Consider the following 27,289-nt stretch of genomic DNA (forward strand, 5'->3'; position numbering starts at 1 on the left):
TGTGCCAACGCACCAGGGCTGCGCATGGTGCCGTGTCCCTTTCCGAGCTGTGCACGGTGCTGTGCTCCACACCGTGCCACGGACCGGAGCCCTGCTCCACACCCTCCCTGTGCACGGTGCCGCGTGTGTGACTCGGACCCGCACGGGCAGAGCCGGGCTGCACTGAATGGGGCGGGGGAGGGCTGGGCCTGAGCGGTGCAGGCGGCGCTGAGCCAGGCCCCAGCCCGGGGGGACCCGGCGGCCCCGCGCCGCGCAGGGCCCAGCGCCGCGATCGCACGTGAGGCAGGCGGACTGCCCTTCCCGGCGGCCCCCGCGCCCCGCCCCTCCCTGGGCGCGGCCCCGGAGACCCCGTAGCGAGGGCAGGTGCGCGCGCAGCGGCGGTTGGCGGCGCTGAGGGAGCGCGAGCGCGCGGTGGGGGGGGGGCCGGGCCGGGCCGGGGGCGGCCGTTGCGCAGCTCGGGAGCGCGGGGGGGGGGGGGGACGGCCGGACGGCGAGGAGCGCCCGCCCGCAACCCGCGACCTGCCGCTGGTGCCGCCGCCGGAGGGAAGAGCCGGGCGCGGCCCCGGATACTGCCGAGGAGCCGCCGCCATGAACAGCGTGGGAGGCGCCGACGAGATCGGGTGAGGGGGGGCGCCGGGGGGGGGGAGGGGGGCGGCCGCCTGAGGAAGCGCTGGGGCGGGGGAGGGGTGTGGGTCCGGCCCACCTTTCTTGCGCCCTGAGGTGAGGGTCGTGCTCCGGCTTCCGCCGCCGGCGGGGCGGGGGGGAGGGGGTGTCCCTTCCTCCCCGGCCCCCCGTCCGCCGCCGGGCCCGTCCGCCATGCTGGGCCCCTGCGGACCGGGAGGGTGCCCCCCCCTCACGTGACCGGCCCGCGCCGGGCTGCGGCGGCAGGTGCGCGCGGCCCAAGGTCACCCGCGGCGTTTCCCGCGCCCTCCCGGGAGCCCCGGACCGGCCCCGCCGTGGGGAGAGGGGCGCACCGGTTTGTTTTCCCCCCCTCTCTCCGCTGCTAACGAGGGGAGGGGGTGTATAACCCGCCGGTGACTTTGTTCCGGTGACTCATCAGGGCTTCCCCGCCTCTGCCCGGAGGGGCCGAGGGCCGGCGGGGCCGTGGGGCAGAGACCTGGGCTCTTAATGGGGGGAACGGCAGGACAAAGGCGGCCCCCAGGAGTCTCCTCTCGGCCCTCGCTTCCCTTCTCGACGCTGCAGAGGAGTCCTTGCGCTGCCTGTAGCTGCCCTTCCAAACTTCCCCTTGCTGACAGCTGCCTCCCGCTGACTGTCCTTCTGGACACGCCAAATTTCAGTCAGAAAAACGCTGGTTTCACTTCAGAGGTCTCCCAGAGATTTTGTGGCTTCTTCAAACTGATAGCCTGGCGTAGGTCTAGTTCTTCTGAGATGTATTTAGTAGTATTTACTTCGCTGCTGTACTCTAGAGCATAGCGACATTTAAATTATGAGCTGGTAGACTTGGTGCATTAGAACTGGAAATAGCAAAAAGAAAATAAATACGGTTGGCTGCTTAGCTTTCACCACAAGTTTTGGCACAGAATACGCACATCATAACTGGTCACCTTTTTTGAAACTAGAGTGGACGTGAACCAGTGTCCCATTCTCGTGCTGTCTCCAGCGTGTAGTAAGCTGCTTATTTACTATGCACATTCTTAATTTGTATGGTCTTAAAATACGAGAGGCAGGATAACTGTTTTGAATATAACATGTTGCTACGATCGATGCATATTGCATGAAGCATGTTTAAGTGTGTAGGTTTTACTCAAAAATAGTTTTTATTTGGTCCTGGGCCTTAATTACTGTCTAGTGCCTTATGAGAGACCTGCTGAGCAGACTTCTGTGTGCCGCTGTTCTGCAACTGTAGGTGAGTGCAGGCTGCGAGTTACTCGGTGAAACATTGTCAACTTTCATCCTGAACAGTCTGGCTGTTATAGAGCTTGTTCCCAGCTGCAGACTGCTTAGATTTTGATCCTTCTGAGTTGTAATCAGATTTGAAAGGATTGGATTTTAATCAGAGATGTTAATTATTTTTTCTCTCCTCCCCCAAAAGTGCTCAAACTGCAGTTTTAGTCAGCTGCCTAGAGTTGTGTGAAGGAAGTTCTATTTTGAAAGCTGTTGTGAGATGCCAGTCTTAACAGGAAGTTACGAATTTAACAGCTCTTCTAGACAGAGATTTTAAGTTAAAAAAAATTACTTATGAAGGCTGTAGGCCTTGCAGCCGCGTTGATACAAGTAGGTAGGTGTTGTAATTAGTACTTGGGATTATTTTGAATGAACGTAAGTGCTGCTTTTGAGATCCATCCTTCTGTCCTACAGGATGCAGCTCATTGGGACTGTGCTAAGAGAAGTGACAGCTGTTACTGAACTGCCAGATTATTTTTCGTAGGCAGAGAGTTTGTGCTTTTTGTTGAGTTTCGGCACTCTTAAAATACCTGTGCATGCTTTCTTACCAATTCTGGGATTAGCTGTTTCAGTGACAGATACATTTATGGCAGAAAAGAATAAATTAGCAATTAAAATTTTGTCAGGAAATAATTGAAGCAGAACATGTGGGTTCATGAAACTCGGTTAAAACTTATTATATGTCTTACAACTTCTGAAGTGTCATCATTTCATTCCCACTCCAGAACCGAGCACTGCCAGGAATGCTGCTGCAGCTTCAGGTGTGCTGTGTCTGTCGGCGTCTTTCACTTACTGGTGTACAGTGCATGCCATCGTGCCACTCTTGGCGGGAAGGAAAGGACTAGTGCTTCGTGTTCGCATCAGGCTCATGCTGGGGAACTGTTGTACATTCCGTTGGGGATGGACTACAGCATCCTTCTGGCACTGCAGTCTATAGACATGTAGCTTTATGGAGGTGTCTGTTGTGAGGGTGGTGTAAATAGGAATGAGGACAGTGATGTCAGCAGGGTAAAACTGATAGCAACATGTTAGTAACTACTAGCCCCTAAACTGTTTGAACAAAAAAGTGTCATAGGAGGCCAGGAGGCAGCATGCGTAAGACGTTACAAATGGGCTGGTGATGCAAACTGAGCGCAGGGAAACAAGCACTCACCTACCATTATTTTGTACAACTGTCTTGCATCTGACAGCTGTCTTGTATGATAGCGTGTCTAGATCTTTGTGTTAGGTAGGGATTAGTTAACTCTTGGATTTGCTCAGTGTGTTCAAACCAGCCTGTGGAGGAGTCAAAGGCTTGGGTCCTGGCTTTTGGCATTCTATAGTGTGCATATAAATAGAAACCATGTATTTACATACAGCTGCTGTAGTTGACCTTAGGCAATCCTGCTTTTTTGTTTGTTTAAATGTATGTGGGGTGACTACAAATCATAAATAATGGAATTGGAAGGTTTCAATGACCATTAACTGTGGGGAGTCCTCCTTCCCTGCAGACAGCTTGATGTTCTGTCAGAATGTAGCTGATATTTTTAGATTGACCTTATATACCAAGCTATCAAATTTAGTTAAGCCACAACCCCCCAAAAAACAACAGAAAACACCAACAATCCCAAAATGTAGCTAACACACAGTCATGGGCTATGTCAAGGCTTTAATCTGAATATATCATTGGATAGGTTATTTTTTTTTCCTTTGCTATCAGGCGATAGTTATTTCCTTCTAGAACTTACTTTCTCTTAAAAAAAAATGGCACAAGAAAGAGCACACAGGTTTGTGTGTGTGTGTGTGTGTGTCCTGTATGTGGAGAGGAAACCTAGTAAAGGGACAGTTGAAGCTGCCAGGAAGTCTGAGTGTGGTGATGACTGTTGGGTGAAGTTTGGCTGTTACCAAAACATGACCTGTTGCTGAAAACTGGCTGATGTTGAATAAGCTCTTTGAGTTGGTGCCATGAGCAAGCTCTTTGCCAGTAGAGGGAGGTGGGAGTTTTCCTATCCTTGAGAAAAACTTTGTCATCCTGAAACATGCAAGTAGAAAACAGGCCTGCTTTCAGCGACGGCTGATAATGGATGAAATGTCCTGCTTGTGCTGTTATCAGATGCATTATGGTAATGCAGGAGCAGATGCAGCCCCTGTCTTCTGCAACACTCTGAAGACCACTTTCTTTGCATATTACATATTACCCATGCAGTTATTTTTTTTGGCCTGCTTAAGAAGATGCTTTGATCTGTGCTTAACAGTTGGTCTTTTTTTTTTTTTTTTTAAACAAGACTTTTATCACTTCTCAACTAGCAACTTAAAAATAAAACTTGCCTTGATGGAACAAGACTTGTAGGTACCATGTAATACTGAATTTAGTCACCCCTTATTTTCGTGTGTAGTATTCCTCAAGGTGTTGGTTTAGTCACTGTTGGCTGTTGCATAAGGGTCGTGACATGATGCCGTATCACAGAGAAATGAATCAAAGTGAAAAGGGATGGCTGGTTTTGTCTGCAAGCTGCCATGCTGCACAGCACCTTCCGGTTGCAAGGCTTTCACTTTGCTTATGCTCCCTATGTACTCGCAGCTCCCTTGACTGCAGGGTGGCTGATTTCTGACTGCAGTTAGCTGCTCCTGAAAAAAGCAGGTGAGAGGAAGTTAATTTTTTTGTTAGAACTTCCCCTTGCCCCATGTAAGTGAAGGTGTGCTAATTCCCAACCTTAGCTCAGCTGCAGTTACACTCCAGTATATCTGAGGGTGAGTAGAAGACAAAGCAGAACGTGATTCCTCTCTTTGAGGACTGATAATAGAGGGCATCCTCCAAAGATAAACTATCCCAGCACTTGTCTGTGCAGACCCATGAAACTATCAACAGAAGAGCTTTTGAGTTGGTGCTTCTTACTGAAAAGGGCCAACTGTTGAGGTGGCTTTGAACTAACCTTTAATTATGGAGTAAATTACTTTGCATGGAAGTTTTGTCACACCCTGAAGTTGATAAAGAGTTGCAAAGCAGGCAGTCTGGCATCTTCTGCTCCTCTGTGTGCACTTACCCAAGTGCTTCGGCGTGCTCTAACATGAAATGGTACGGATTTGGATGCTCTTTTCAGACGGTGAGTTGATTTAGATTTGTCTTAAGCTTTAACTATGGAGTTTAGTTTGGGTTTGAGCCATGACTTTCTCATCTATTTGGAGAGATCTCTAAATTAGATTGTAAAATGGTTTCACAACTAATTGCTGAATTAGTGCTACTCTGTTATTTAGTGCTTGCCTCACAAGTTTGCCTTCTATCTTAGGCTTGAACTTGGTAGTTCTACTTTTGCTTTCATTTAGCTAAAAGATAATGGTAGGTAAAAGTGATTCTGACTAGTTTTTCGAAGTGAGCAAGGGACTAGCATATAAAAGGAATGGATGAAGGTTTTTTGTTTGTTTTAATCAACAGTTTAAGGACTTTCCTTTACCAGGGCGGTACTTTGAGAACACAGGGGCAAGGAAGCCTGAGGGCTGACTTAAGGTTTTTTTGATCTGAGGATGGAAAAAAAACTCATATGCTTTCTGTTTTACCCAATTATGCAGCTAGAGAACAAGTATAGAAATTTCAGGTGATGCCCAAATCTGACCATTGCATCTAGTTCAGCACTCCTTCCTGTAGACTGTGTTTCTTTTTGCTGCGATTCCCATTGGGCTTTGACCTTCTGGGACGTGAAAGTTGGCCACATCATCCCAGGGTAGATGCACTTACATTGCTTAGTATTTGCAAGTTGGTATTAAATAACTTCAACCGCTGGCATTACTTTTCATATGGTGATACCTCTAAATGTAAGAGATGGTAACATCCAGTGTGTAAACTTCAGAGTCTGGTGTTATTTTTGGTACAACATCTCCTGCAGCTGTGTTGCTAGTGTATTTTTGCAGAATATTTTTTTTAACTTATTTTGGTTGCCAGTTATTTTTCTGGTAACACTCAAGGTTAGGTAGCAAATGGTTGTAGGAGAGCCTAGCTGTTCTTTGAACTTGGTTTTGGAGGCCTAAGGCAAGACTGTGCACATCTCTTGATACTTAACCTGGGATTAAAGCAGTTAATGGAATGGGCTTGGGTATTTATATTAGGATGTCTGGTTTTCTGACAAACAAAAGTTCTGTCTCAGAACTTTTGGGTTTTGTTTTCATCCTTAAATTCGAACTGCATGGACCCTGCAGCTGTTTTCTTCTGTTGCTAGGAGAAGTTGTGTAAGTAACTTAGAGCCACTGATCCAGTTCTTGACAGGAATCCAAACATCCCATTTTGATGGTGGGGGGAAGTTAACCAGGTAGAATGACTTTATAACAGTGTTCTTGGATCACTCTTCAAATCATTTCAGTGATGTTTTGTACATATTTTGCTGGACTATGAAGTGTTCCATGCTGGAACTCCTTTCTGCCCCAAAAGAGCAGGTAAATGTACATAGTGTGATGTTCTATGTTGGGTTTTTTCCTTCTGGCTATTATAATGATTTCTCAAAGCAACACTGCCTTCTCAAATACCTGGAAATAAGTAGTTTGGAGGAACTTAGGCTTCTCTGATATTTTTGTCTTGTCTTTGCATAAAAGAATAAAACATATTCCTGTAATAAGTTTACAATTTGTATGCTTGTGGCACACAAAACAGATGCTTGTGTTTTATGTGAACCTTCATGAAACAGAAGGTAGTTGTCACAAAAGATAGTGAATTCTATTGAAGAACAGGCTTTGTAGTGTATTTTGGAGGCCTCAGTACCACCAGACCTCTTCAGAATAGCTGACTTCTGCGTTAAATAAGATGAAGCACCTATCATGTAGCACCCTAAAACTGCTGTATAATTCATTTGCAGAAAACTGTTTGTGGGTGGCTTGGACTGGAGTACGACACAAGGTAAGCTATGTATTCTACAGTCGTTGAGCCAGGCCTTTGTGAAGAGTAAAACAATGTATAGATACATTGCTTTTTAACAGATGGTACTGTGCTAGGGAGATTTGAATGAGATTCTGCTGCTCTCTTCTGTAATGAATACAGTTTTCTGTAGAGAGAGTTCAAAAATACCTTAATCACTTTTGGTTTAATATTTTCTATCTGTGTTTGATATTGCAGTTTTTGTCAACTCAGATGATGACAATTTTTTATTGTTGCTTTAATACTTTTGTATGAGTGAAAATAAAGCAGTATTTTCTTGATATATATAAGTATGTACCATTTGTTTAGAGGAAGTGAAATGTAATTGTTTTCAAAAGATGAGTTGGAACTTGTTGAGCCGTTTGCTTATCTTTTGTCTCATAATTGTGAACACAGCCTCGTAATGTTAATATTTGGTTCTGTTTAATATATGTTCTTTTTTTTAACAGAAACTCTTCGTAGCTACTTCTCCCAGTATGGAGAAGTCGTAGACTGTGTAATAATGAAAGACAAAACAACAAACCAGTCTCGAGGCTTTGGATTTGTCAAATTTAAGGATCCCAACTGTGTGGGAACAGTACTGGCCAGTAGACCTCATACATTAGATGGCCGAAATGTAAGTTGCTTTTGTGTTTTTGGGGTCTTTTTCCTGCTCCAGCTTGCTTCAAAGAATGTTTTTAAATTCTGGCGGCTTCTTTGCAGACTGGATAGTGTAAAGGTTATCTGGTTGTTGGCTTTAATTATTTATTTAACTACCTGATTTCTGTCACGTTGAAATGACTTATTGACGATAGCTTTGATCTGGGGAGCTGGATTTCAGCAGTGCTGTGTTCAGCTGCTGTAAACATAACTTTTAGAACAATATTCTGCACACTGAGGTCTGACCAAAGTGGAACTTCTTCCAGATTGATCCAAAGCCATGTACACCTAGGGGGATGCAACCAGAAAGGACACGACCGAAGGAAGGATGGGTAAGGAAAGATACTTGGTGTATCCTACCCGTTTTCCAAGTTTGGGCTTACCTTCTAGCAGTTTAATTGAATTTGCTTGGATTATATCCATGTTTTAAAATCAGGAGTCAGTATGCAGACTTGAGTATAAATTTTATGTCTGAAAATTATCTTCTACTTAGATTTTCATGGTAAGACTCCAAGTATAATACAGTGTTAACAAACATTTTGTGTTTGCATCAAACTCGGTTTGTGAGTGGAGTATTTTCTTAAGCTCTTAGCAATGCTTTTAGTTGAGTTCCTCAAATCTTGCAACAAGTGTGTGGTAGCACACTTGCAGGACTGATGCTTTTTTCCAGCCTACTCCACACCCTGCAGGTTAATATGATTTCGTTATGAGTAAATGGTCTCAGAGCACAGTCCTTAGTCTTCTGATCCTCTGAAGAACAGAGACTGGGTTATAACTGCAAACATTAAACTTCTGAGCTCTGAACATGCAGTTGCTTCGCTTTAATGACTAGGAGACTTCAGGCCTGGAGATGGCTCCCCCTCAATCTGCAAGAGATCATTGTTCATTTTAAGTGTAAAATGATACAAGTAGCCAACTTTTATTGTCCATCTGACTGATTTTTTTCCTCCTTGATTTAGCAGAAAGGATCCAGGAATGATAACAATAAATCAAATAAAATTTTTGTTGGTGGGATTCCTCATAACTGTGGCGAGACAGAGCTCAGGGAATACTTCAAGAAATTCGGAGTGGTGAGTCATTCAGTATGATGGCAGTTATCAGTTGGTTGCAAGATGCTTTCCCTCCCCACTGCCTTTTCTCAGATTTTGTCAAGCTGTCAAATTTTGGGTTAATTTAGACAAACTGCTGTAGGGACATATTGAATGAAGCATTTTATGATAAACTATAGTAAACGTTCATCATCTTGAAATGTATCTTGCTGTTTGTCAAAATCTATTGCTCTGATATGTAACTTACTTTGCTGCTTCCATCTCCTCTTGTTTAAAGTCTACCTTGTTTAAGTCTATTTCTGTTCCCTTCTTGCAAAAACTCAAAAGTTGAGTTGGTTTAAGAATAATTATTTCTCTTTTCAATTGATAACTTACAGCTTGGTGATTTAAAAATTTTTGTTGAATTTTTTTGGGGAACAGCGAGTACTTCAGGGAGCTTATGACTAGGATCCTCATCTTTGACTACGTGTACAGATAGGTTAAATTTTGCAGTCTCCTGCCATTTTAGAGACAAACTCCTACTCATGTTATGCACCTGTCTTCAATTTATAATGACTATATCTTCTGATTTTTTCCTAGCTGGTTTTAATTTCCCACTTATCCCATCTATTGTTGCCCCTTTAAGATGGTAAACTGCTGAACTAAACTATTAAACTCAGCTGTGAACTAGTTTGAGAAACTTATAGGTTGCCTGAGTTAAATTGAAGACTGTGCCAGTGGCTGTGAACTTGCCATCTTCGAGTGGCATTTAGTGTGTTCTTTTGATGTTTTTTTAAAATCACCTTTCTCTAAGATCTCAAGTGGCTAAGTTTATCAACAGTACTGTATTTAAAATTTGATTAAGATAATTAAAAAAAAATAAAAGGCAATGGCTAACAACTGTTTCTTTAGTTTGAAAGGCTGCGGTAGACTTGTAAACAAAAATGGGGGAGCATGTTCCACCGCTGTGGAGCGTAATTTCTAAAGGCTCTTCCTCAGAGACTTTTGGCTTTCCCATTCTGACCTCTGGATGGCTTGGGAGATACAGGGTTATGTTCCACCAAATATAGAAGGCAACAGCCATTAAGTGTAAGTGCCTTTAAAAGTAAGTAGTAGAACTTTAACGATAGTATAGAAATTGGGGAGTCTGTGTAGTGTTCTTAATGAGTTATCTTTGGAGAAGCAGAGGCTCTTAAATGTGTTTTGTGGCCACAGAGTGAAGAGACAAAAGCAGACACTGGTTCTTAGGCATGGTAATTGCTTGGTAAATAAGACCGGTGTGAAGAAGGCGATCTAAATGGGAACAAATCTGGCACTGTCACATGGCATAATCCCCAAATGGGGATAGATCTCAGCTGGTAGCATCCAGTAGGATAAAGTCAAGTGAGTGTATGTGGTGCAATACCTTGAAAAGTGGGGTTTCTAGCTGTAAGTAGAGGTGAATTTGCCTCAGATTTTAAGCTAATTCAGGGGGATTCTAGTAAAAAATATCCTAAGATTGACCTGAAGGTGAGGATGCGATTCCATGAGATCGCACACAGTTTGTGACTGTTTTTCTGCAGCTGGTAAATTTAAAGGCAGCTCATTTCAGCTGTTCTAATACTGCCTTTGACATGAATGTTACAACTCTGGTTGTGTTTAAATTGTAGCTCGCAGTGGTGCTTATTCTGAAAAAAATCTTGAAGCCCTCAAAGAGCTTGCATTTTCCATTTTTTTTGCTTTTTTTAAAGTTAAAATCACACTGATACTGATCATCTGTAACTTAGGGGTTTTTTTGTAATGCTGTTTAAAGCATCAGTTTACAACTGGTACTCTGTGCCACACTGATATTCAAGTAAGTAATTCAGAGAAGCTGTGCAAATTCTTAAGTGTGTTTGGAGTTAGAGCTGCTTTTCATGTTGAGAGTGACAATGTTTAAAAATGGAAAAAGTAGTCTTTTGAGAAGCTACACTGATGAATTTAAACCCAGAAACTTTGGGGTTTTTTTATAGGCTATAGTGTGGGTATAAACAGTGTAGTGACCTTAATGCTAGATTAAAATTTTAAGTGTGATGAGACCTTAAAAAACCACAATGTAGCAGCTTTTTAGAATAGATTAACTCAGGCTTTTCTTAAACTCCCATGAAGAGCAATATTCCCAATCTGTTTGCAGTGTGCTAGGACAGCCTGGTATTGATGGCTACATCGAGCATTTAATTGTGCTTTGTGGATAGAGTGCGGGAAACCAGCTTGTAGTAACTGTTTATAACACTCCCCTGGTAGCACAGTTAGTAGAATTTCCCTTCTCTCTTCCAGGTCACTGAAGTTGTAATGATCTATGACGCAGAGAAACAGAGGCCCCGAGGTAAAGGCTGATCTAGTTTGTCCTTGAAATTTCTTCATACTCTCCTATAGTCAGATGGCAAACTATTTCACACCATCAGAAAAGGTAGACTTTTTTTTCTTCTATGTTGCCTCAGGAAAAAGAATAATTCACTGGGCAAATATCACTTCAAGTCTAGACTCTTCATCTACAGCTTTAGTTGGTATCTGTGCATTTAAAGTCAGATGTTTCATGTTCATTTATGGGTTTTTTTGCTAGTTGAATGAAATTTGGTTCTCAAGCCACTCCTGTGGCTTAAGGTACTATTGGGGAAAAAAAAAAACAGCAGACTTTCCTCCTGTTCCACATGAAAGGTACGTTGATGTTTGTAATTGCATGGGGGGGATACTCCAGTTCAAAGTACTTCTGAACATGAGATTAGGACAGAATCCATCCATTATATGCTTTTTGTTTTGGTTAAATGGCTTCACTTAAGATTAAAGAAAAACACTTCTCAAGCTACACCAGATAATTCTGAAATATACATATATGTATTGATTGGGACTTATAATCCCTGTATGCTAGACTGCTTTTTTTAAGAAAAAAAACCCAAAAAACAACAAAATAAACCCCTCAAAGTTTCAACAGACTATTTAATCAAGTTGGTAACCTTTGGTCAAAATACGAAGCAAGTTTCATGTCATCCACCTTCCATTGCATCTGTCATCTGTTTGACAATTAAGAGGCAATATTTTAAATACGCGAAGCTTAGTTGCACTGACCACCTTTGTAGCATGTTCTACATGCTAGAGAATAGTTTGCCATCTGAACTTTCATTTCTCTTCTGACTCATTATTAAGAAATATATTCTTCATATTTATTAAGCTGTTAAGTCTTAGTTTTATTTTTAATTTAGACATACATCCTTAGTGACATATTTAAGTGTTTCATAGTAAAGTATGGTAATGTTAAGTAAGTTCTTTTTTTTTTTCTTTTCTTTTCTCTCTGTGAATTGTTTGACTGTGATTAACGATATCTCTTTAGATTTCTTCTCTCTAGGTGATAATTTATCACAGAGGTACAGGCCAGTTCCACAGTCAGAGGAGGGACGGGCTTTGTCTTTTATTGGAGTGTAAACGAAGTTTCAATATATTTGTTTTTTTTTGTTTTCGTGCTTTAGCTATCTTAATCTTCTTTCAACAGATACCTTTTATTTCAGCAGAATGTAAATTCATCTATTTAAATGCTCTAGAGCATCTGATTTTAAATAGGGGAGGCAGTGGAGACAAAGGTACGGGCATCTGAATATAATTTGTGGCTGAAGTTCTGAAATATTTCAGTAATTATTGTATCATCTATATCTTTGTAATATTTAATCCCAGCCTTGCAACCTCTGAGCAAAAGGTACTAAAACATCATGTCTGGTCTGGATTAATCCTGGTCTCAATTAATGGCTTCTCTGCTTAAAGCTATACTAAAAAGAAAAAAGAAGAAAAGAAAGAGGGCTTTGGGTCCACTTACTGGGTGATTGCTTAAAGCAAAAGTGACAGATGTGCGCGGGTCTGAAAACCTATCTGTCTCCGTCCAGGGCGCAGATGTACCGTGGCGCACATTCTCCTTTAATTCTTCTGACCTCTTAAACAGTGTTCTTGAATCCTGTTACTCTGGCTTTCATTTTTGTTCTGTGACATTCTTTTATGTAGTGTGGTAACTAACTGTCATCTCCAGAAATGGCCTTGTTAGTCCCTGGGGTGTGCTCGAAAAAGCTCCTCGTAGTTTGTGTTTGGTACTCCTGGTCATGCATCCCAGACCACATTTTCTCTTGCTTTCTCTTTCTGATCTGTATTCTGTTGCATAGAGTGCTACTTGGTCTATACACTTGTCCTTTTAACCCGATACTTATGAAATTTAAAAGGCCAGTTCACTGCCATCTTCTCCGCATACCATTCCGAATTTTGCCTTCTTCAATTAACTTTACCATCCTTGTGTTGTGAACAGATCCCTTACCGTGTGTCATTTTAGTAGTTTGCTAGTAGGAGGTGAGAAGAATTATCCCCGTTACTAATCCCTGTAGCATTCAGCTACCTTCAGCTTCTCACGAGAACACCGGGAACCAGATTCTCAGTTAGTGTCAGAGCTACAGTGATGCCCTTGAGGAGCCAGCTATGTGTCTTCAAGTACCCAAGTCGTCTTTGCTTACCTGCAGTCCCTACCTACTTCTGTTAGCTCTCCTACAAGCAGCGCTTTCATCAAAATTCTTTTCAGAGTGCCGAGTATAAGTGCAGCCAGCCTCGTTACGTCTTAAAAGAAACAGTGGCTTTGTTGCAGTCTCTGCTTCTCGTGCTTTCTGTTCTTGGCTAAACCAACAACTGTGAAGTAATTTACAGGTTCTTGCTGTGTCTGTTCTTTTCCTCCCCTTGGCTGCAAACCAGCATCATTGCTCTGTTTGGTAGTCCACTTGGATTCCTGCTAGATGCAATTAGTTTCTCTAGTCTTCAATAAAGTTGTGTCCTTCAAAAAATAAAGCTAATGGATGATAGACTTCATAACTTTTACTGTATTTAAAATTTCATGGGTTTGGAATTTTGCTGTGCATTGTACTCTGATTTTTTCACTGTTCCTTATCTTGCGGTGTTTGACCCTTTTACATACCTTTTTCTTTACTGGCTTCCTCAATGACCTCTTACTCTCCTTCCTTCTCCCGCTCCAAGCCCCATCTCCATACCGCAATCTCTTCCCCTCCTTCAGTCTTCTTGGAATCAAGTTAAACAAGCAACCTTCATATGTAGATGGTATCCATTGTTTTTCTTTCCCATGTCTTTCAGGATAAAGGCTATAATACTGAATGCGTCAATTAAATACAAATACTTTTCTTTTGGCTCCAATACTTAGATTTCTATTTAACCTCAGACAAATATATTGTGATGAAATGCTGCTCTCAATTTTGAGGCTGCTTTCATCACAGGTCAACAAAACTTCGTTTATACTGCCAGTCTCTTGTGTGTGGGAAATGCTAAGTTTTTTCCTTTTTATTTTAAGTTTATTTTAGTGATGTCTTTTGCTCTTGTTGCTGACAGCAGAATTTGACCTGCTGGAATCTATTTTGGCCTGTATCTTTGTGTATTTTTTTATATATAAACTTTCTCTACAATAGGCCTCTTTGGGCTTACCCAACCCAGTTGGATAAGCTTAGAGAGACACTAACTGTTATAGATACTGTATTTCTGTTTAACGCTTTAGAGCAATATATGGCTGCTGTCAGCACTAGCTGCAAAGCAAAATGCAAACCAAGGGGGAAATCTTGGGTTTCAGAAAAGCAGAAATGCATCCATGTTCCATATGCTTTTGATGCCGCACCTCGTTTTTCTTTCTAATTTTTATTGCTCTACCCTTAGCTAATCTAAAGAATGGCACAATTTATGTACTGCATGTGTTCTTACCTTTCCTGGGATTTGGTTGTTACACCAGCAATGAGTGGTTGATGGCATGAACCAGCCTCCGTGTTCTGTGAGATTAACCACAATTTTGCCACTCTCTCGGCAATATCAGCAGCTACAACCTAAGTGCAGTGGTTCTCAAAGTGGGACCTCAAAAAGCAATTTAGTGCTGGGGCTTTGCCTCTTTTCCAGCATCTTCTACAGGCATCAGACACTCCCTCGTGGCCTTTAAAAAGCTGCTGGATTCAGCTGAGCTGTCACCATCAGGGGCTGTGGTCAGAAAAAGGGGATCTGGAGCAGTTAGTAGCAATGTGTTGGGCAAAAACAGGGACTGAAAAGAGTTGCGTAGATTTTTCAAGAGAAAAGCAGCAGAAAATATAAGAAATAAAATAGATTAAGGGACATGACACAAGTATCGCATTCTATATGAGCAACACTTCAGTTGCCAGCAGTTGCTGTGTTTGGAAGGAGTAATGTCTATTACGTACTTTTTCTAAGTTGTGGAAAATTTGAGAACCTCTGATCTAGGTTGTTAGTTTCTGAAGCTTCTCATTCATCCATGGAGTGGTAAAATTTTTCATGCTTTAACAGCTACATTTCAAAGACAACTTTCTTCTTTTCCACGGAAAATATTCCCTAATTGGAAGATGGGATAAGGGATGGGAGGAAGTTGCTTTGCAGCTTTGGGGATCAGGGACATAATAGGTTTTCCTTGGGAACCTAGTCTGAATCAAAGACAGGAGCAGCAAAGTTGCTTGACTTTAATCTGCTGTCCCACAAGTTTTCTGTTTTTAATCATGTGGCACAGTTACATTTATGACTATACTAGCACTTTTTTTTTCCATTTCCTGGTAGGTGGGTCAGGAATAAAATCAAATTAAAAGATAGTTGACAAGCTCAGTTTGTAAGTTGCATGTGTGAAACCAAGATGAGGCATTAATTGCCTAATTACCAGAAGTATCCATTGCAATTTTCTCAGATTGATTTTTTTGAAAATTTAACACAAGTCTCAGTTATCTGAAACCCCTGCTTGAACCCTTGGTCCGCCCCTAATACTGTTCATCATCCTGTTTTGTGTCACAACACCCTGCTACCTTGATTCACTCTTCGTCGTTGGCTAGGTTTTGGATTTATTACTTTCGAGGACGAACAATCAGTGGACCAGGCTGTCAACATGCATTTTCACGACATCATGGGCAAAAAAGTGTGTAGTTGTAGTTTTATTTTACCTTAAGAAAGAACCAAGTCTTGGGCAACTAGCAATTTCACTGGTGAATAAAAATTATTGATTCAGGTAGGCGGGAGAGCATGTCCAAATTCGAGGCTTTATCCATGAAGGTGGAGAAGGTCTTCTGAGTTTGCTTAAACAGGCGAGAAAGGCAGTTAGCTGGGGGCTTAGCCCATGGAAGAGAGATGGGTTGTGAAAGCCTGAGAACTTAGGCTGTGGACTGTTCTGATTTGGGTGAGGCCTTGTGCTGACAGACCTGGGGGGCTGCTGTGGCTGCATGTAGCTTACATTGGAATGACTTGACAATGACTACCTTAGTTTTGAGCACTGCTTAGGTGCAAGGATAGAAGTTAGCTGGTTTCCAGCTGTTTGAAAATCAGAATCCCAATGAAATCTGAGTTGTTCAAGGCTTGGTTTAAGATACCACTCCTTCAGATGTGTATTTGATACTCAAATTTTGAGGTGGTGTGAGACAATTGACTTTATATAATCTTAAACTTAAAAAGCAAAAAGGAAAAAAACGTCATGAAGGATTGGTTTTTTTAAAAAATTGGGTCACTTACTGTGAAACTTTGATACAAACCCACGTACTCTATATAGTATTTAACCACAATGCAGTTAAGTGACCTCTGGTTGTTTCATCTTCATACTGTGTTGTCAGCAGCTGGGTGTTTGATAGGGAGGAATTTTTTAGGCTTGCTTTGATGTTACTCAGCAAGGAACACGATTGTACCTGTGGAAAAAAAAACTGAAAGCAAAGTAAATTGTTGCAGGACACCCAAGTTTTATACAGAGACAATAGTAACTTCTTAAAAGAAAAATTAAGGAAATTGTGGTAGATTTAAAGTCTTTACAGTATCTCCACAGTTTTTTCAAGTAAGGGTTAAAACCGCTAACCTTAGTGAGAATAGATTTCCAGGAAACACGGGAACACTGTCACTTTCCTTAAATTATTGCATTGTATGATTTTTGCATTGTTTTTTATGTGCCGATATTTCATAAGCATTTATTTAGCTAGCAGGGGATATATTCATATCAGTGGAATTTTGGTTAATTATGCAGTATATAATGCTTTTTATTCCTGTGAACTTGTTTTGGGGTTGAGGGGCAGCCTATTTCCCTAATAATGGAAATGAAGCAAATGAAGAAATGTGCTTGTGTAATCACGAACATTAGTGTATGTTCTTGATTACTAGTATTTTCCTCCTGTGAGCAGTTGAGCACTCCCGTTTGTGAGCAGATGCACTGACAGCATTAAATTTACATTGGTATGTGCATGAATTATCTATATTCTATGTACACCCTCAGACCTTTTCTTGGAATTGCCTTAAACTTAGATGAACCACTTAAATGAGAGGTCATATCACAAAGCAGCATGCTAGATATAAATAGGAACAAAGGGTAGTACATCTGCTGAAAAAATGGTTCTGGAAGAGTGCGGAGAACCCTCTGTGAGCCTTTGAAATGTCACCTCTTACGCCACCGGTTTTCAGAATACGTCAGTGCGAATTTAGAGTTCTCTGTTGTTTCCCAAACAATCTCGGTACCAAAATGAAATAATCTATTTTTTGCCTTTTTTCCCTTTCAATCACATAAAGGAGGAAATATGCAGTGTTTTTTTCAGCTAGGAGCAATGGAGATGCCTCATTTCTTGGTGTAAACTGGGCTTTAGGCAGGTGTAGAATTTTAACCTCAACGCTAAGGATATCGCACTGGGATTTTTCAGTCCTCAGTTTGGCAGTTCACCACTTCCAAATGTGCACTGAAAAATTAATGGGATTCTTCCACGTAGATTAATGAACTCCAGATACTCTGCTCTCTTCATTGACTAATAATGCCTACTTTAAAAATGGTATCTCTTTCTTTTTGGTAATTAAGAAGGTATTGCTGAAATGAATCCATATGTTGTTGAAAGGGAAGAAAAATTAAAATTGCAAGAAGGACTCTGCTTTTGTAAGCAATAACTGAATTCCCTCAAGGCAAATGTGTTAAGACTCATTAATTTGAGTCCTTTGAAAAATTCCCTTGGTTCCTCTCTGGAAGGGCCTTCAGCTGACAGAGATTTGGTTACTGTCATGTCTAATGTCCTTGGGGCATCTGCAGTGAGGTGGGGCCGGGGGGGCTTTGTCCTTGCCTTGTGCCTGTTTCCTGTTTGTTCTCTGACATGAATGGTTTTTAAGACATGGCAGGAAGAATTCTGAATACTTTATTTTCCATACTACTCGGGCTCATTGATGATTGAGATTTATTTTCTTTGTACTCTGGCACCCATTAAAATTAATCATAAAATAAAAAAGACTCTAATTCAGCATGCATGAGTGCTGAGAGTGTTTCATTAAATCAGAAACTGGGGGCTTTTTTGAGAGGTTTATATTGAATGTGCAGCTTATTTTAAGTAGGTCAAATGCACTTATTCGATGGCTTGGAACACTAGGACATTTTATCTTTGAATAAAATAAGTTAAGCACTATGGCTTACTAATTTTAAAAACAGGAGGGCTTTTGTCACTGACTTAACACAGTATGAAGATTTGCTTCTTATTGACTCAACTGTCCATTTTTATTACTTGCATGTTTGTTTACTTTTTTGTTAGATGTAATGTAAGATTCTCTTATCACATCCATTCCCTCTGACATTGTTTGAGTTAATTGAGATTCTTTAAGCGTTAGCCTGGGGAAGGTAAGTCTTTATCTTCCATTAGACATTTAAATAAAACCTAAGTTTAAAAACAAAGAAACAAAAAACCAAACAAACAAATGTGTGTTTCTCAGGTATGAGCAGAGCTGAAATTGTAGTTAGATGGGGGGGGTTTAAACTGTAACTTTCAAATGAACCCCAAACATGTTTGAATGGTTAAAGCATTAGTACCCTTTTTCAGAGCGTACTCTTTACTCAAAGTTCTTTATTTACTGCAAATGTCATCTTTGTAACTCCTGCCTTAAGTGTTAAATTAGTGTATAAATAATCAAAAAAGATTATGCTTTTTTTAAGTGAAGAGCCGTTGTAAGAGGGTACTGCTGTTTTAAGATTAAAGCCGATGATTACTGTACTATGATGAAACATAAGTGATTTGTAGGATGTGTTTTACTTGAAATACCTCAACAGTAGGACTTGTAATGTCTTACCATCATATATATTGTACCTGAGAAACATTTTAAATTACTGGCCTTAAGTTTAATAATTAAGTATTTAGACATAAGTCATAAGATGCTAAGTGTAGTCTTAAGTGTAATTAAGGGTGTGTGTGAAGGGAAGGGGGGTAGATTAACCTACACCATCTCTCCTAAATGGGGACTCTGTTTGTTTAGGTGGAGGTGAAACGCGCAGAACCTCGTGATAGCAAAAGCCAAACTCCAGGGCCTCCTGGCGCCAGTCAATGGGGAAGCAGGATCATGCCAAGTGCTGCCAATGGCTGGGCAGGGCAGCCCCCTCCGACCTGGCAGCAAGGATATGGCCCTCAAGGTACTGCTTTGGTTGACTTGAGTCCCTGTCGCAAGCGCCTTACTTTTACAGCTTACCAGTAGTTTGGTTGTGCTAGCAAACGACAGTATTCCCAGTTTATCAATGGTATCGCTGTGCTGGATTATGAGTTCCACACAACAGTCCTTCCCAAGTCTGTACAAATTGTTCCTTCGCTTCGTTTCCCAAAAACCTGTGTTTCATAGAGCAGAAGTCAGTGGGTTGTGCCCAGTCTAGTGTATGTTCCAGGCGGTGCTTCACCTGTTCTGTTTGGTTCTGCCTCTCCCCAAATAGAATCAGCATGGTTTTCGGGAATGCGGAGGAGGTGTTGAGAAAGCTCAACGGCTCAAGTTGTGACTCCAGCTGTGGGATTGTGGCCTGCGTGAGACCCTAATGAAAAATTATGTTGAAGTATGGGTTTTCAAGGATGAGGCGGTTTCAAAGGAGGTTATAAGTAACATTTGAAAGGGATGAGAGAAAAACAGATGGTCTTGTCTTTGGGTTTTATTGCTTAATGCAGTCTGGAAAAATAACAAGCAGCTATGGGGCTAGCAGTGGTGCAGGGGAGCACTTACTGCATATAATTTTCTTGATTTAGCTTGAACCCTTCAGGGCTGAAAGGAGCAGCCGTGTGTTTCAGGTTTGATAGCTATAAACCCCACAAGATTTTGAAGACGGTATAAATACACTGAGTTCGTCCAAAGACAGTTTTGATAACTTATGGAGAAATACAGTGGTATAATTGAGTTGCGTTTGACAGAGCAGAACTTACTCTCTCTGATATATGAGAAATTTTTCACCTGGGGGGTCAAAAGGGAGTGTCACTGCTTCATCTATTGCTACAGTAGATGATACCTCAGCAGAGGGATTACTTGTTTCCCCATGGTGCTTATTAACTTGAAAGCTGCAGCTGAGGCTTTGACATTCTGCACAGATGTGCTAATCTGCAACTGTGCAAATTGAGAAACTAGATTATTTTCAATGTGGTTGTTTATAGAGAAAATGATATCTGATGTACTGGAAAGATTAATGTAAAACATAAATGCATTTATCTTTCAATCTTAATGCTGCAACGAATGCAGATGACGATGTTTTTATGGTTCAAAACCTTCAAAAATAACCAGGATAAAACCTGGTAGTATATTAAAAGCGTTTGGGATGTGTAATCTGCTGTGATTCTCAGTGGTTTTGTCCCTTATACTGGTATAGTTTCCTGCACTCGTTATGCTCGCAGGTCTTGAATGCTCCATCTGATTTGAGTTGGGGGACTGCTGTCTCTTCTATGTGGGTTTTTTGTTTGTTTTTTTTCCTGAATGATTCAGAATTTTTTTCAGAATTGCATATTCAGAAATAGTCCAAGAGTATTTCTTAGACCATAAAAATAGATCTGTGAGGGACACTGGGAGGATACCCAGTCTGTTCCAGAGCCCAGAGCAAGATCTTCTAAATAATTCCTGTTTCATAGTATACAGCTTCAATGCGTGTATAAGTCACTTTTTTTTTGTTCTGTTTTAGGGATGTGGGTGCCAGCTGGACAGGCAATTGGTAAGTATGTTATATGGGACCAATTTTAAAAGAAAAATCCTCCTGAGCGGGGGTGCAGTTTCTTTAAGAGTTCACAGTGATTTGTGGATTTCTGTAGTATTTAACCTACATTTAAAAGCTTGATTGAATTTGTCTGGAAAGAACGAAGAAGAAAATAGCAGATTCTTAACAAATTGGTAATGGGAGCTGACATACATCCTGCTGTTGCCAACCACACTAATTTGTTATCAAGGAATTACATTCTAAACTGCAGTTATTTACAGTAGGGATACTTGGAGGACAAATATTTCCCAAAGTAAGAATTCACAGAAGGCTGAGACTGCATCTGAATCTATCAAACAGCTTAACCCCATCTAGAGGATGCTGACTTAAGCAGCAACTTCTCATCATTAAGCTGCTTTAGTTCTTGGTTTCTCTTAATTTTCTAGGTGGATATGGACCACCTCCTCCAGGAAGAGGAGCTCCTCCACCACCACCACCATTTACCTCATACATAGTCTCTACACCTCCTGGAGGATTCCCACCTCCACAAGGATTTCCACAGGGCTATGGCACCCCTCCACCATTTAGTAAGTGACCTACAGGAGTTTGAGTACTGTCTGTCACCAGATTCGGTTTTCAGCCTTTACTCAGCCTTACTTTACTTTCTCTGGACTTGGATTTCCCCCCCCCCCTATATTTCATCTATCCTTAGATGTTTTGCCTAGGGTGTATGTTCTGAGCTATATAACTAGTTAGTATTTTTGCCAGTGAGTTGGGTTACTTTTTTCCTGGGTGCAGTTATCATTTATGTTCTCTAGTTTAAATTTGTTTAGCAACACAGTTTTAGATTTATTGTGTACCCCTATTACGACATCCGAGAGAAAAGTTAGAGATTACTGCATGGTGACCTGGACTAGACACAGGCTGGGATTTTCAGAGAAGCTTAAGGAATTAAGGTCGCAGCTGGCATTGGACATGTAAATAGGATTTTAGCACCTACCCCCTCAGGCCACCTTTTGATAAGTCTAGTCACAAACCTGGTTTAAAGGAGGCAGAAGATACTACCCAGTTATCTCAAGTTGCTCGTTCTGCTATGAAGAAGCCATTTGGTTAGGATATTTTTTTTTTCCCCTCCTAAGATCTTGAGTACTATGGCTTCCTCCTCATGACTCTCACATGCACATGAGTTTGGTCCCTAGTTCTGCTTTATCACTTTCTCTTTGCTGCTTGCTGATGTGGCTGCAGTCTTCCTTTGGGGTGACATTTTTTGTGTTAGAAGTTTATGTTGTTGTGGTCTTTTAGCCACAGTGTTGCCAGCATGTAGGAGTGAATTACTGTGAGGCCAGATATAGGTAACAAACACTTTGGTTTTGATAGACTTAGAAGTATTTTTTAAAAAGTTGTGTGATACTCTAATGCCAAGCAAGAAGTCAGGGTGGTGTTTACTCATGTCTCTTCACATGTATTGTGCTTCCCTTGTGTTTCAGGTTTTGGTTATGGTGCTCCACCTCCTCCACCTGACCAGTTTGCCCCACCTGGAGTACCCCCTCCACCTGCCACTCCAGGGGCAACACCACTAGCTTTTCCACCACCACCACCACCATCTCAGGCAACTCAGGACATGAGCAAACCCCCAGCTGCTCAGCCAGAATTCCCTTATAGTCAGTTTGGTAAGTAACTGCATATAAAATAAACTTGGCTTGATCTTTCTCCCCTTCCTGCTTTTCTTTTACACTTGAGTAGAAAGTCAGTGTTCAGAAAGAGTTTGCTCACACTGAAGGCACTTCTCTCCAGGATGAGAATGCCAGCCACCAGCTCTCAAGTGATCCTTAAGTCATGCAGCGTTCTAGCCAGAGAGTATTTTCTTAACTCTAAAACATTGCTTGCATGCTGTGAAATAGTCTTCAGAGACTTGTGCACTGGTAAGACAAGTCAGTGATTTGCACTCTCCCCGAATCTGTAGTTAAAACTTTTTTCTCCAGTAGCTTCATGGAGCTTGTAGTCAACTTTTTTGTGTAACTGACTTTGATCAGATTGGAGAACTTGAAGAGCAAGAACAGCATCAAGAGGCAGGCAGTACAGGGTATAAGAATCCAAGCTGCGTGTCTTTTCCTCCCTTCCACCCATTCCTTTCCTGTCTATCTCAAGTTATAGTTCTGTCAGCAGTGTGTAATGCTTAATTGTGCTGTATGGATAACTGGTTCATATAGCTGGTAGAAGACGTTGATGTAACAAGTTTTAGGCCAGCCAGCCAGTACTACCAAAAAAAAAAAAAAAATTTGCTAGACAGGCGCTTGTGCTACTGACTAAAATTTCTGCTTTTCCCTGTGGAAGCTGAGAGGGAATTCTCATCGTGCTCTTCCACACAGCCCTATTTTTGAGCAGTGTTCTCCAGAGAGCTGTTTGTGGCATACTGCTTTTTTTTTTTTTTTGAAGGGATTGTAATTTGGTAATTTTTTACTTCTGAAGTGAACTTTCTGCATGCAGTAGGCCCATGAGTTAACTGTTCCCTACCTGGACAAGTTCTCCATGTAAGTTAGTGCCTGCCTGCTTCACTTAAAGTGCCTGCAGAAGCTGTTAGGAAAAGAACATTTCATAAAGTTATTTAAATAGATACTGTTAGCTGTTCCAAAAATGTAAAACAGGCTCTGAAGGAAGATTAGCCTTTCAGATGTGTTTATAAAGCAAGAAGATGTTCTCATGTTGATGAATTTGAAATGTTTTTCAATGTGTTTGTTATGAACACAGTTGCTTTCATAGATAGCTGTGCCCTTGTGACTCAAGAGGAAGTTTTTCTTGTCTTGCCAGAACTTGTCTCTTTGCAGACTCTTTTTGAATGGGGGTGGACCCTACTAAATAAAGCATAAATCCATGCGCAATCATTTTTATTCAATGGGGAGTCAATATTTCGGATATGTTGGAAGTTTAGGAATAATCTGTTTTCCAACATTGTGAAAAACTGGGGAGGTGGGATTTGGTGTGTACAGTACCACTTGCCTCTTGTATATTCTAGGAAGCCTCTTTGCCAGTGAAATATTTCAGGTGTTCTTAGTCTCTGAGAGCACTGAGGAGGGAGGAAGAGGTGTGTAGTACTGCCTGTTGAGGAAGAACGCTGAGGTTAGTTGTTTAAACCACAACTGCAGTTAGTCTCTCACCTCAAGAGTGCTTTTCCAGCCTGAAAGCTGTTATGAGTACAAGTGATAACAGGGATAGAGGTATTTAATATGCTACAGTACCACAGAATCGTCCACCTGTTCATAGAGCTACATGTAAAATCTTTTAAACTTTGTTAAAGAGCTTCAGCACTTCAGGTGATCGCAAATTAGCTAGCAGTGTTGCTGTACAATAGGCAGTCTAGCTGATCTGCATGTATCTGCATAAATGCATAAAGCTTATGGGCTTTAAAGAGGCACTGAGTTATCTAATCATTGTGGCATTTTAAGATTTGTCCTGGCTTGACAGCATCTTAAATGCTGCTATGTTTACAGTTAGGATGAATGTAAACACTAGTAAACTAAACACTAACATGGGTGTGTCTCCCTCACCCTGAAAAATTATCTCTGTACAGGGCTCTCTTGGGGTTCGTCACCCTGGTCTCCTCATTTCTTACTAGGGCTGGGTGCCTATTCTCAAGACCCTTCAGGCTACGCGCCAATACTTTGTTTACACTCTTATGGTCAGGCTGAGCAGTGAGAAGCCTAGGTAGGTGGTGCCTATTTACAACCAATGCTCTTGATATTCTGCGTTTGGGAAATTAACTTGTGTTTCTTGCAGGGTCTCTTTTGAGAGGGTGGGGGGAAACAACGTGGCTCAAACGTTTACTTTTGTAAGTAAGGGCGATACAGTTCTTTATGTTCATTAGCTGGCTGAAGTGAAGACTCACAACTGAGGTATGAATGACACTTCTGTTAGCTTCCCAAGCTGCTGCATTGGCGAGGCTTTATCCTGCGTAATCAGAGCTCAGGTTCTTAAGCAAGAGGGTAAAACCGTCCTGGTCAGCACAGCTCCCTTAGAGTAGAGCCCTCTGAAACAGCCGGTGACCTGTGTGTTTCACTGGGAGGTGCTGGTGCAAACCGAGAGCTGCAGGGGGAAGACAATATATACTTAAATGTCTGGCTGTTCAGGTTTATGCTGTAGGTTTCCTATGTGATAAACAAATTGAGAATTGTGGTTTCCACCACTTCATGCTTTAACGCTGCAGTGTACAGTGAGAATAAGTTGGGGTTTTTTCCACTCTGAGCCTCACCCCTTGGCAAACGATCAAATTGTATTTTTGGTTGCCTGCTTATCTGTCTGAAAAAAACTGACTGGATTAGCATTTTGAGCTAATAGAAGCCTGTGATAAATGTGTTCTAAGGCTCATTAGTGATAGCAAGTCCTGAGAGACAGGCAGAGCTTGAAATTGAAATACTGAAGACATGCTAAGAGACTTTGTTTTGGATTAAGAGAGTTAAACCTGCTTCAAGCCTGCATAGAGAGAAGCAGAACTGCAGAAATGTACGTAGTAATTATGAGTCTTAATACAATCTTTCATAGCAGAGGCTTGCACTGATGCCACTATTACGATTGAGTTGTATTTAATTATGGGAACTTTTATTAAATTTCTCAATTCTCAGTGTTCTTAATTTACATCTAGTTGTCTTTCATATTGGCAGCAAGAATTCCAGCAAGTCTTTCGTCTTCACCCTTTCTCCCTATCCCCAAATTCTGCTTACTCCAAACCTATTCTCAGTCTGGTCTTCAGCACGGATCCCATTCAGAGTGGTGGTCACAGCCTCACTCAGTCAGCAGAAGGACGGTGTGGCAGGAGAGTAGAAGCGTTCAGGTCCTCAGACAGAGGAAGAACAAGTTCAACATTAACTTGCAGCTAGTTGAGACACCGTGTCCGTTCAGGCTTAAAACTAACTGAGCTTGGATGCAAGTGGTGGTGTAGGGGACATGGGAGAAGGGCTTTATAGTTCTTACTGACTGCCGGGTGAAAGTGTTTGCCACCATCTACAGCAGCAGCAGGGTGTCAGGTTTTGAGAAGAAGCTTTGTTTTTTGAACTTGCAACAGATAGGCTTCAGCCTGCCTGTGCAGTGAGTGTTTGAGGAAGGATGTTAGTTCTTTCAAAGGGCAGCTTTGGACCGAGGGTTCCGTTATAAAGTATAAAATGGGTGCCGTAGTCACAATCTTCTGGACTCTGCTTTGCCAGCTTTGCCTCTTTGTGTTTCAGTTACATTTTTTGAACTGAGTATTCCTTGAAAGAGAGGGTTAATTAATTTAAATATTCAGGCAGCAGTACTCTGGTTTTTGAAAGGGAATTTAAGATGATGTCTTCTCAGCGAAGGAAGTTCTTTGACTGTCCAGGGAAGATGGTGAAGCTGTGCAAAGCCAGAGTCGAATCACTCTGTGCAGTCGGTCTGAGGTGCTGCAGTATAACAGCTGTGAGATTTCAGGAACAACTTTCTTGTACATCTCCATCTCTGCTGAACCTGACAGTACTAGTTTTTAAGCAACAAAAAGCCCAACCCAAAACAAAACAAAAATACTCAGAATGAGCTGACAGCAAACCTGCAAGTCACTTCCAGCTTCTGAACAGCCGTAATATGCTAGTGTAACCAGCCTGGGGAGTACCTCGAAAGTGAACACTGCCATTTCTGCATACCTCTTCAGTTCTGCTTCTTGTCTCTTTCTTCTGTATAGAAGGTAAATAATTGCAAGAACTGAAAGCAGCTGCTTATCTTAACATGTTAGATGCAGGTGTGTGTTCTGAGGCCGTGCATGGCGGGAGGGAGCAGCATCAGGTTTTGAATTTGCGCCTCTGTTGTTGTGTGTGTGGCTGATGCTGGACGCTTACTCTGGTGCCTTTTTCCCCTTCTCCCCAGGGTATGGACAAGACTTGAGTGGTTTTGGACAAGGTTTCTCTGATCCCAGCCAGCAACCCCCTCCCTACGGAGGCCCCTCGGTGCAACCATCAAGTGGCCCACCAGCAGGAGGAAGTGGTTTTGGACGAGGACAGAACCATAATGTGCAAGGATTTCACCCCTACAGGCGCTAGCGTGGGCTGGCAATCAGGGAATTCTGTCCACACAGGGATGCCTGGTACCAGCTGAACCCAGGAATCCCAGACTTCTGAACTTGTGACAATCACATACTTGATGGAAGAAAAACCTAACAACTTTTTTTTTTTTGGGGGGTGGGGGGTGGGGAAGATGGCTTCTGAAGGCAAAGCTGTGGGTGTTTGGACTGCAGTTTTTAAATATTTTTCCTTTCTCTAACCCATCAGCACAAATAAAGAAAATGTCACTGGTTCAAACTTACAGGGTTTTAAAAATGTCTTCAGCTTTAATTCAAAACTTCAGGTTTCTTTTTTTTTTTTTTGAAATTATTTTTCCTGAGCCTTTGTTTTACCGTATATTGTAAACTTTTATGTTTAAAAGAAAAAAATATATACATTTACAGATTGTGAAATTTTTAAGAGAAATTTTCTACTATGTATGCTGGCTTATTTTTTAATTTAAAACAGGGTTTCCGTTAGCACTGTTGGAAGTGAGGGTAAGCTGCAAACCCCCTTACTCCTGACATTAGTGGTGGGGTGGATGGTTCAGAAACTCTGGGAGTTAAAAGAAATCTACTGAGTGTATTTTGCTTTTGTTACCTGATGGTATAGAACTGGTAACAAGGCAGGTGCAGACTTGTTGACGCACAGAGTCACTTACGAAGCGCAGTGTTAGATCTGTGCTTCAAATGCTTTCATATCCTCTGTGGATTTCATTAGGGGTTAACGGAGGCCTTGTTAAGATGTAGATTTCCCTCAGGCAAAAGGTTTAGGTGCATTTTGCACTAACCAGTGATTACCCCTGGTTTGAATAAAGAGAAGTACATTTGGATTAGAAACACAA

General features: G+C 41.7%; 1 protein-coding gene across 6 annotated transcripts; it reads left to right on the top strand.

The window, feature by feature from the left end:
- Nucleotides 1–456: 456 nt before the first annotated feature.
- Nucleotides 457–27,289, top strand: DAZAP1 (DAZ associated protein 1). 6 transcript variants are annotated; one of them, XM_075736216.1, is made up of 13 exons: nucleotides 457–620; nucleotides 6,726–6,766; nucleotides 7,234–7,400; nucleotides 7,690–7,755; nucleotides 8,383–8,493; nucleotides 10,747–10,795; nucleotides 15,312–15,394; nucleotides 18,727–18,880; nucleotides 20,393–20,422; nucleotides 20,851–20,991; nucleotides 21,892–22,074; nucleotides 23,418–23,521; nucleotides 26,273–26,411. In XM_075736216.1, the coding sequence occupies exons 1-12, from the start codon at nucleotides 589–591 to the stop codon at nucleotides 23,492–23,494; spliced, it is 1,134 nt and encodes a 377-aa protein (XP_075592331.1). In that variant the 5' UTR covers nucleotides 457–588; the 3' UTR covers nucleotides 23,495–23,521; nucleotides 26,273–26,411. The 6 variants fall into 6 exon arrangements, with proteins under 6 accessions (XP_075592331.1, XP_075592328.1, XP_075592329.1 ...); XM_075736213.1 differs by lacking the exon at nucleotides 23,418–23,521 and adding an exon at nucleotides 23,973–24,106; XM_075736214.1 differs by lacking the exon at nucleotides 23,418–23,521 and adding an exon at nucleotides 24,018–24,106.

Source organism: Balearica regulorum, chromosome 26, assembly GCF_011004875.1.
Source record: "Balearica regulorum gibbericeps isolate bBalReg1 chromosome 26, bBalReg1.pri, whole genome shotgun sequence".
In the NCBI taxonomy this organism is placed as follows: Eukaryota; Metazoa; Chordata; class Aves; order Gruiformes; family Gruidae; genus Balearica; species Balearica regulorum.

What these genes read in the sequence shown, in the direction of transcription:
- DAZAP1 (XM_075736211.1), top strand. Translation starts at nt 589, where the DNA reads ATGAACAGCGTGGGAGGCGCCGACGAGATCGG. An exon ending in ACTTCAAGAAATTCGGAGTG is followed by an intron (nt 8,494 to 10,746) that starts GTGAGTCATTCA and finishes TCTCTCTTCCAG; the next exon opens with GTCACTGAAGTTGTAATGAT. An exon ending in GCAAGGATATGGCCCTCAAG is followed by an intron (nt 18,881 to 20,392) that starts GTACTGCTTTGG and finishes GTTCTGTTTTAG; the next exon opens with GGATGTGGGTGCCAGCTGGA.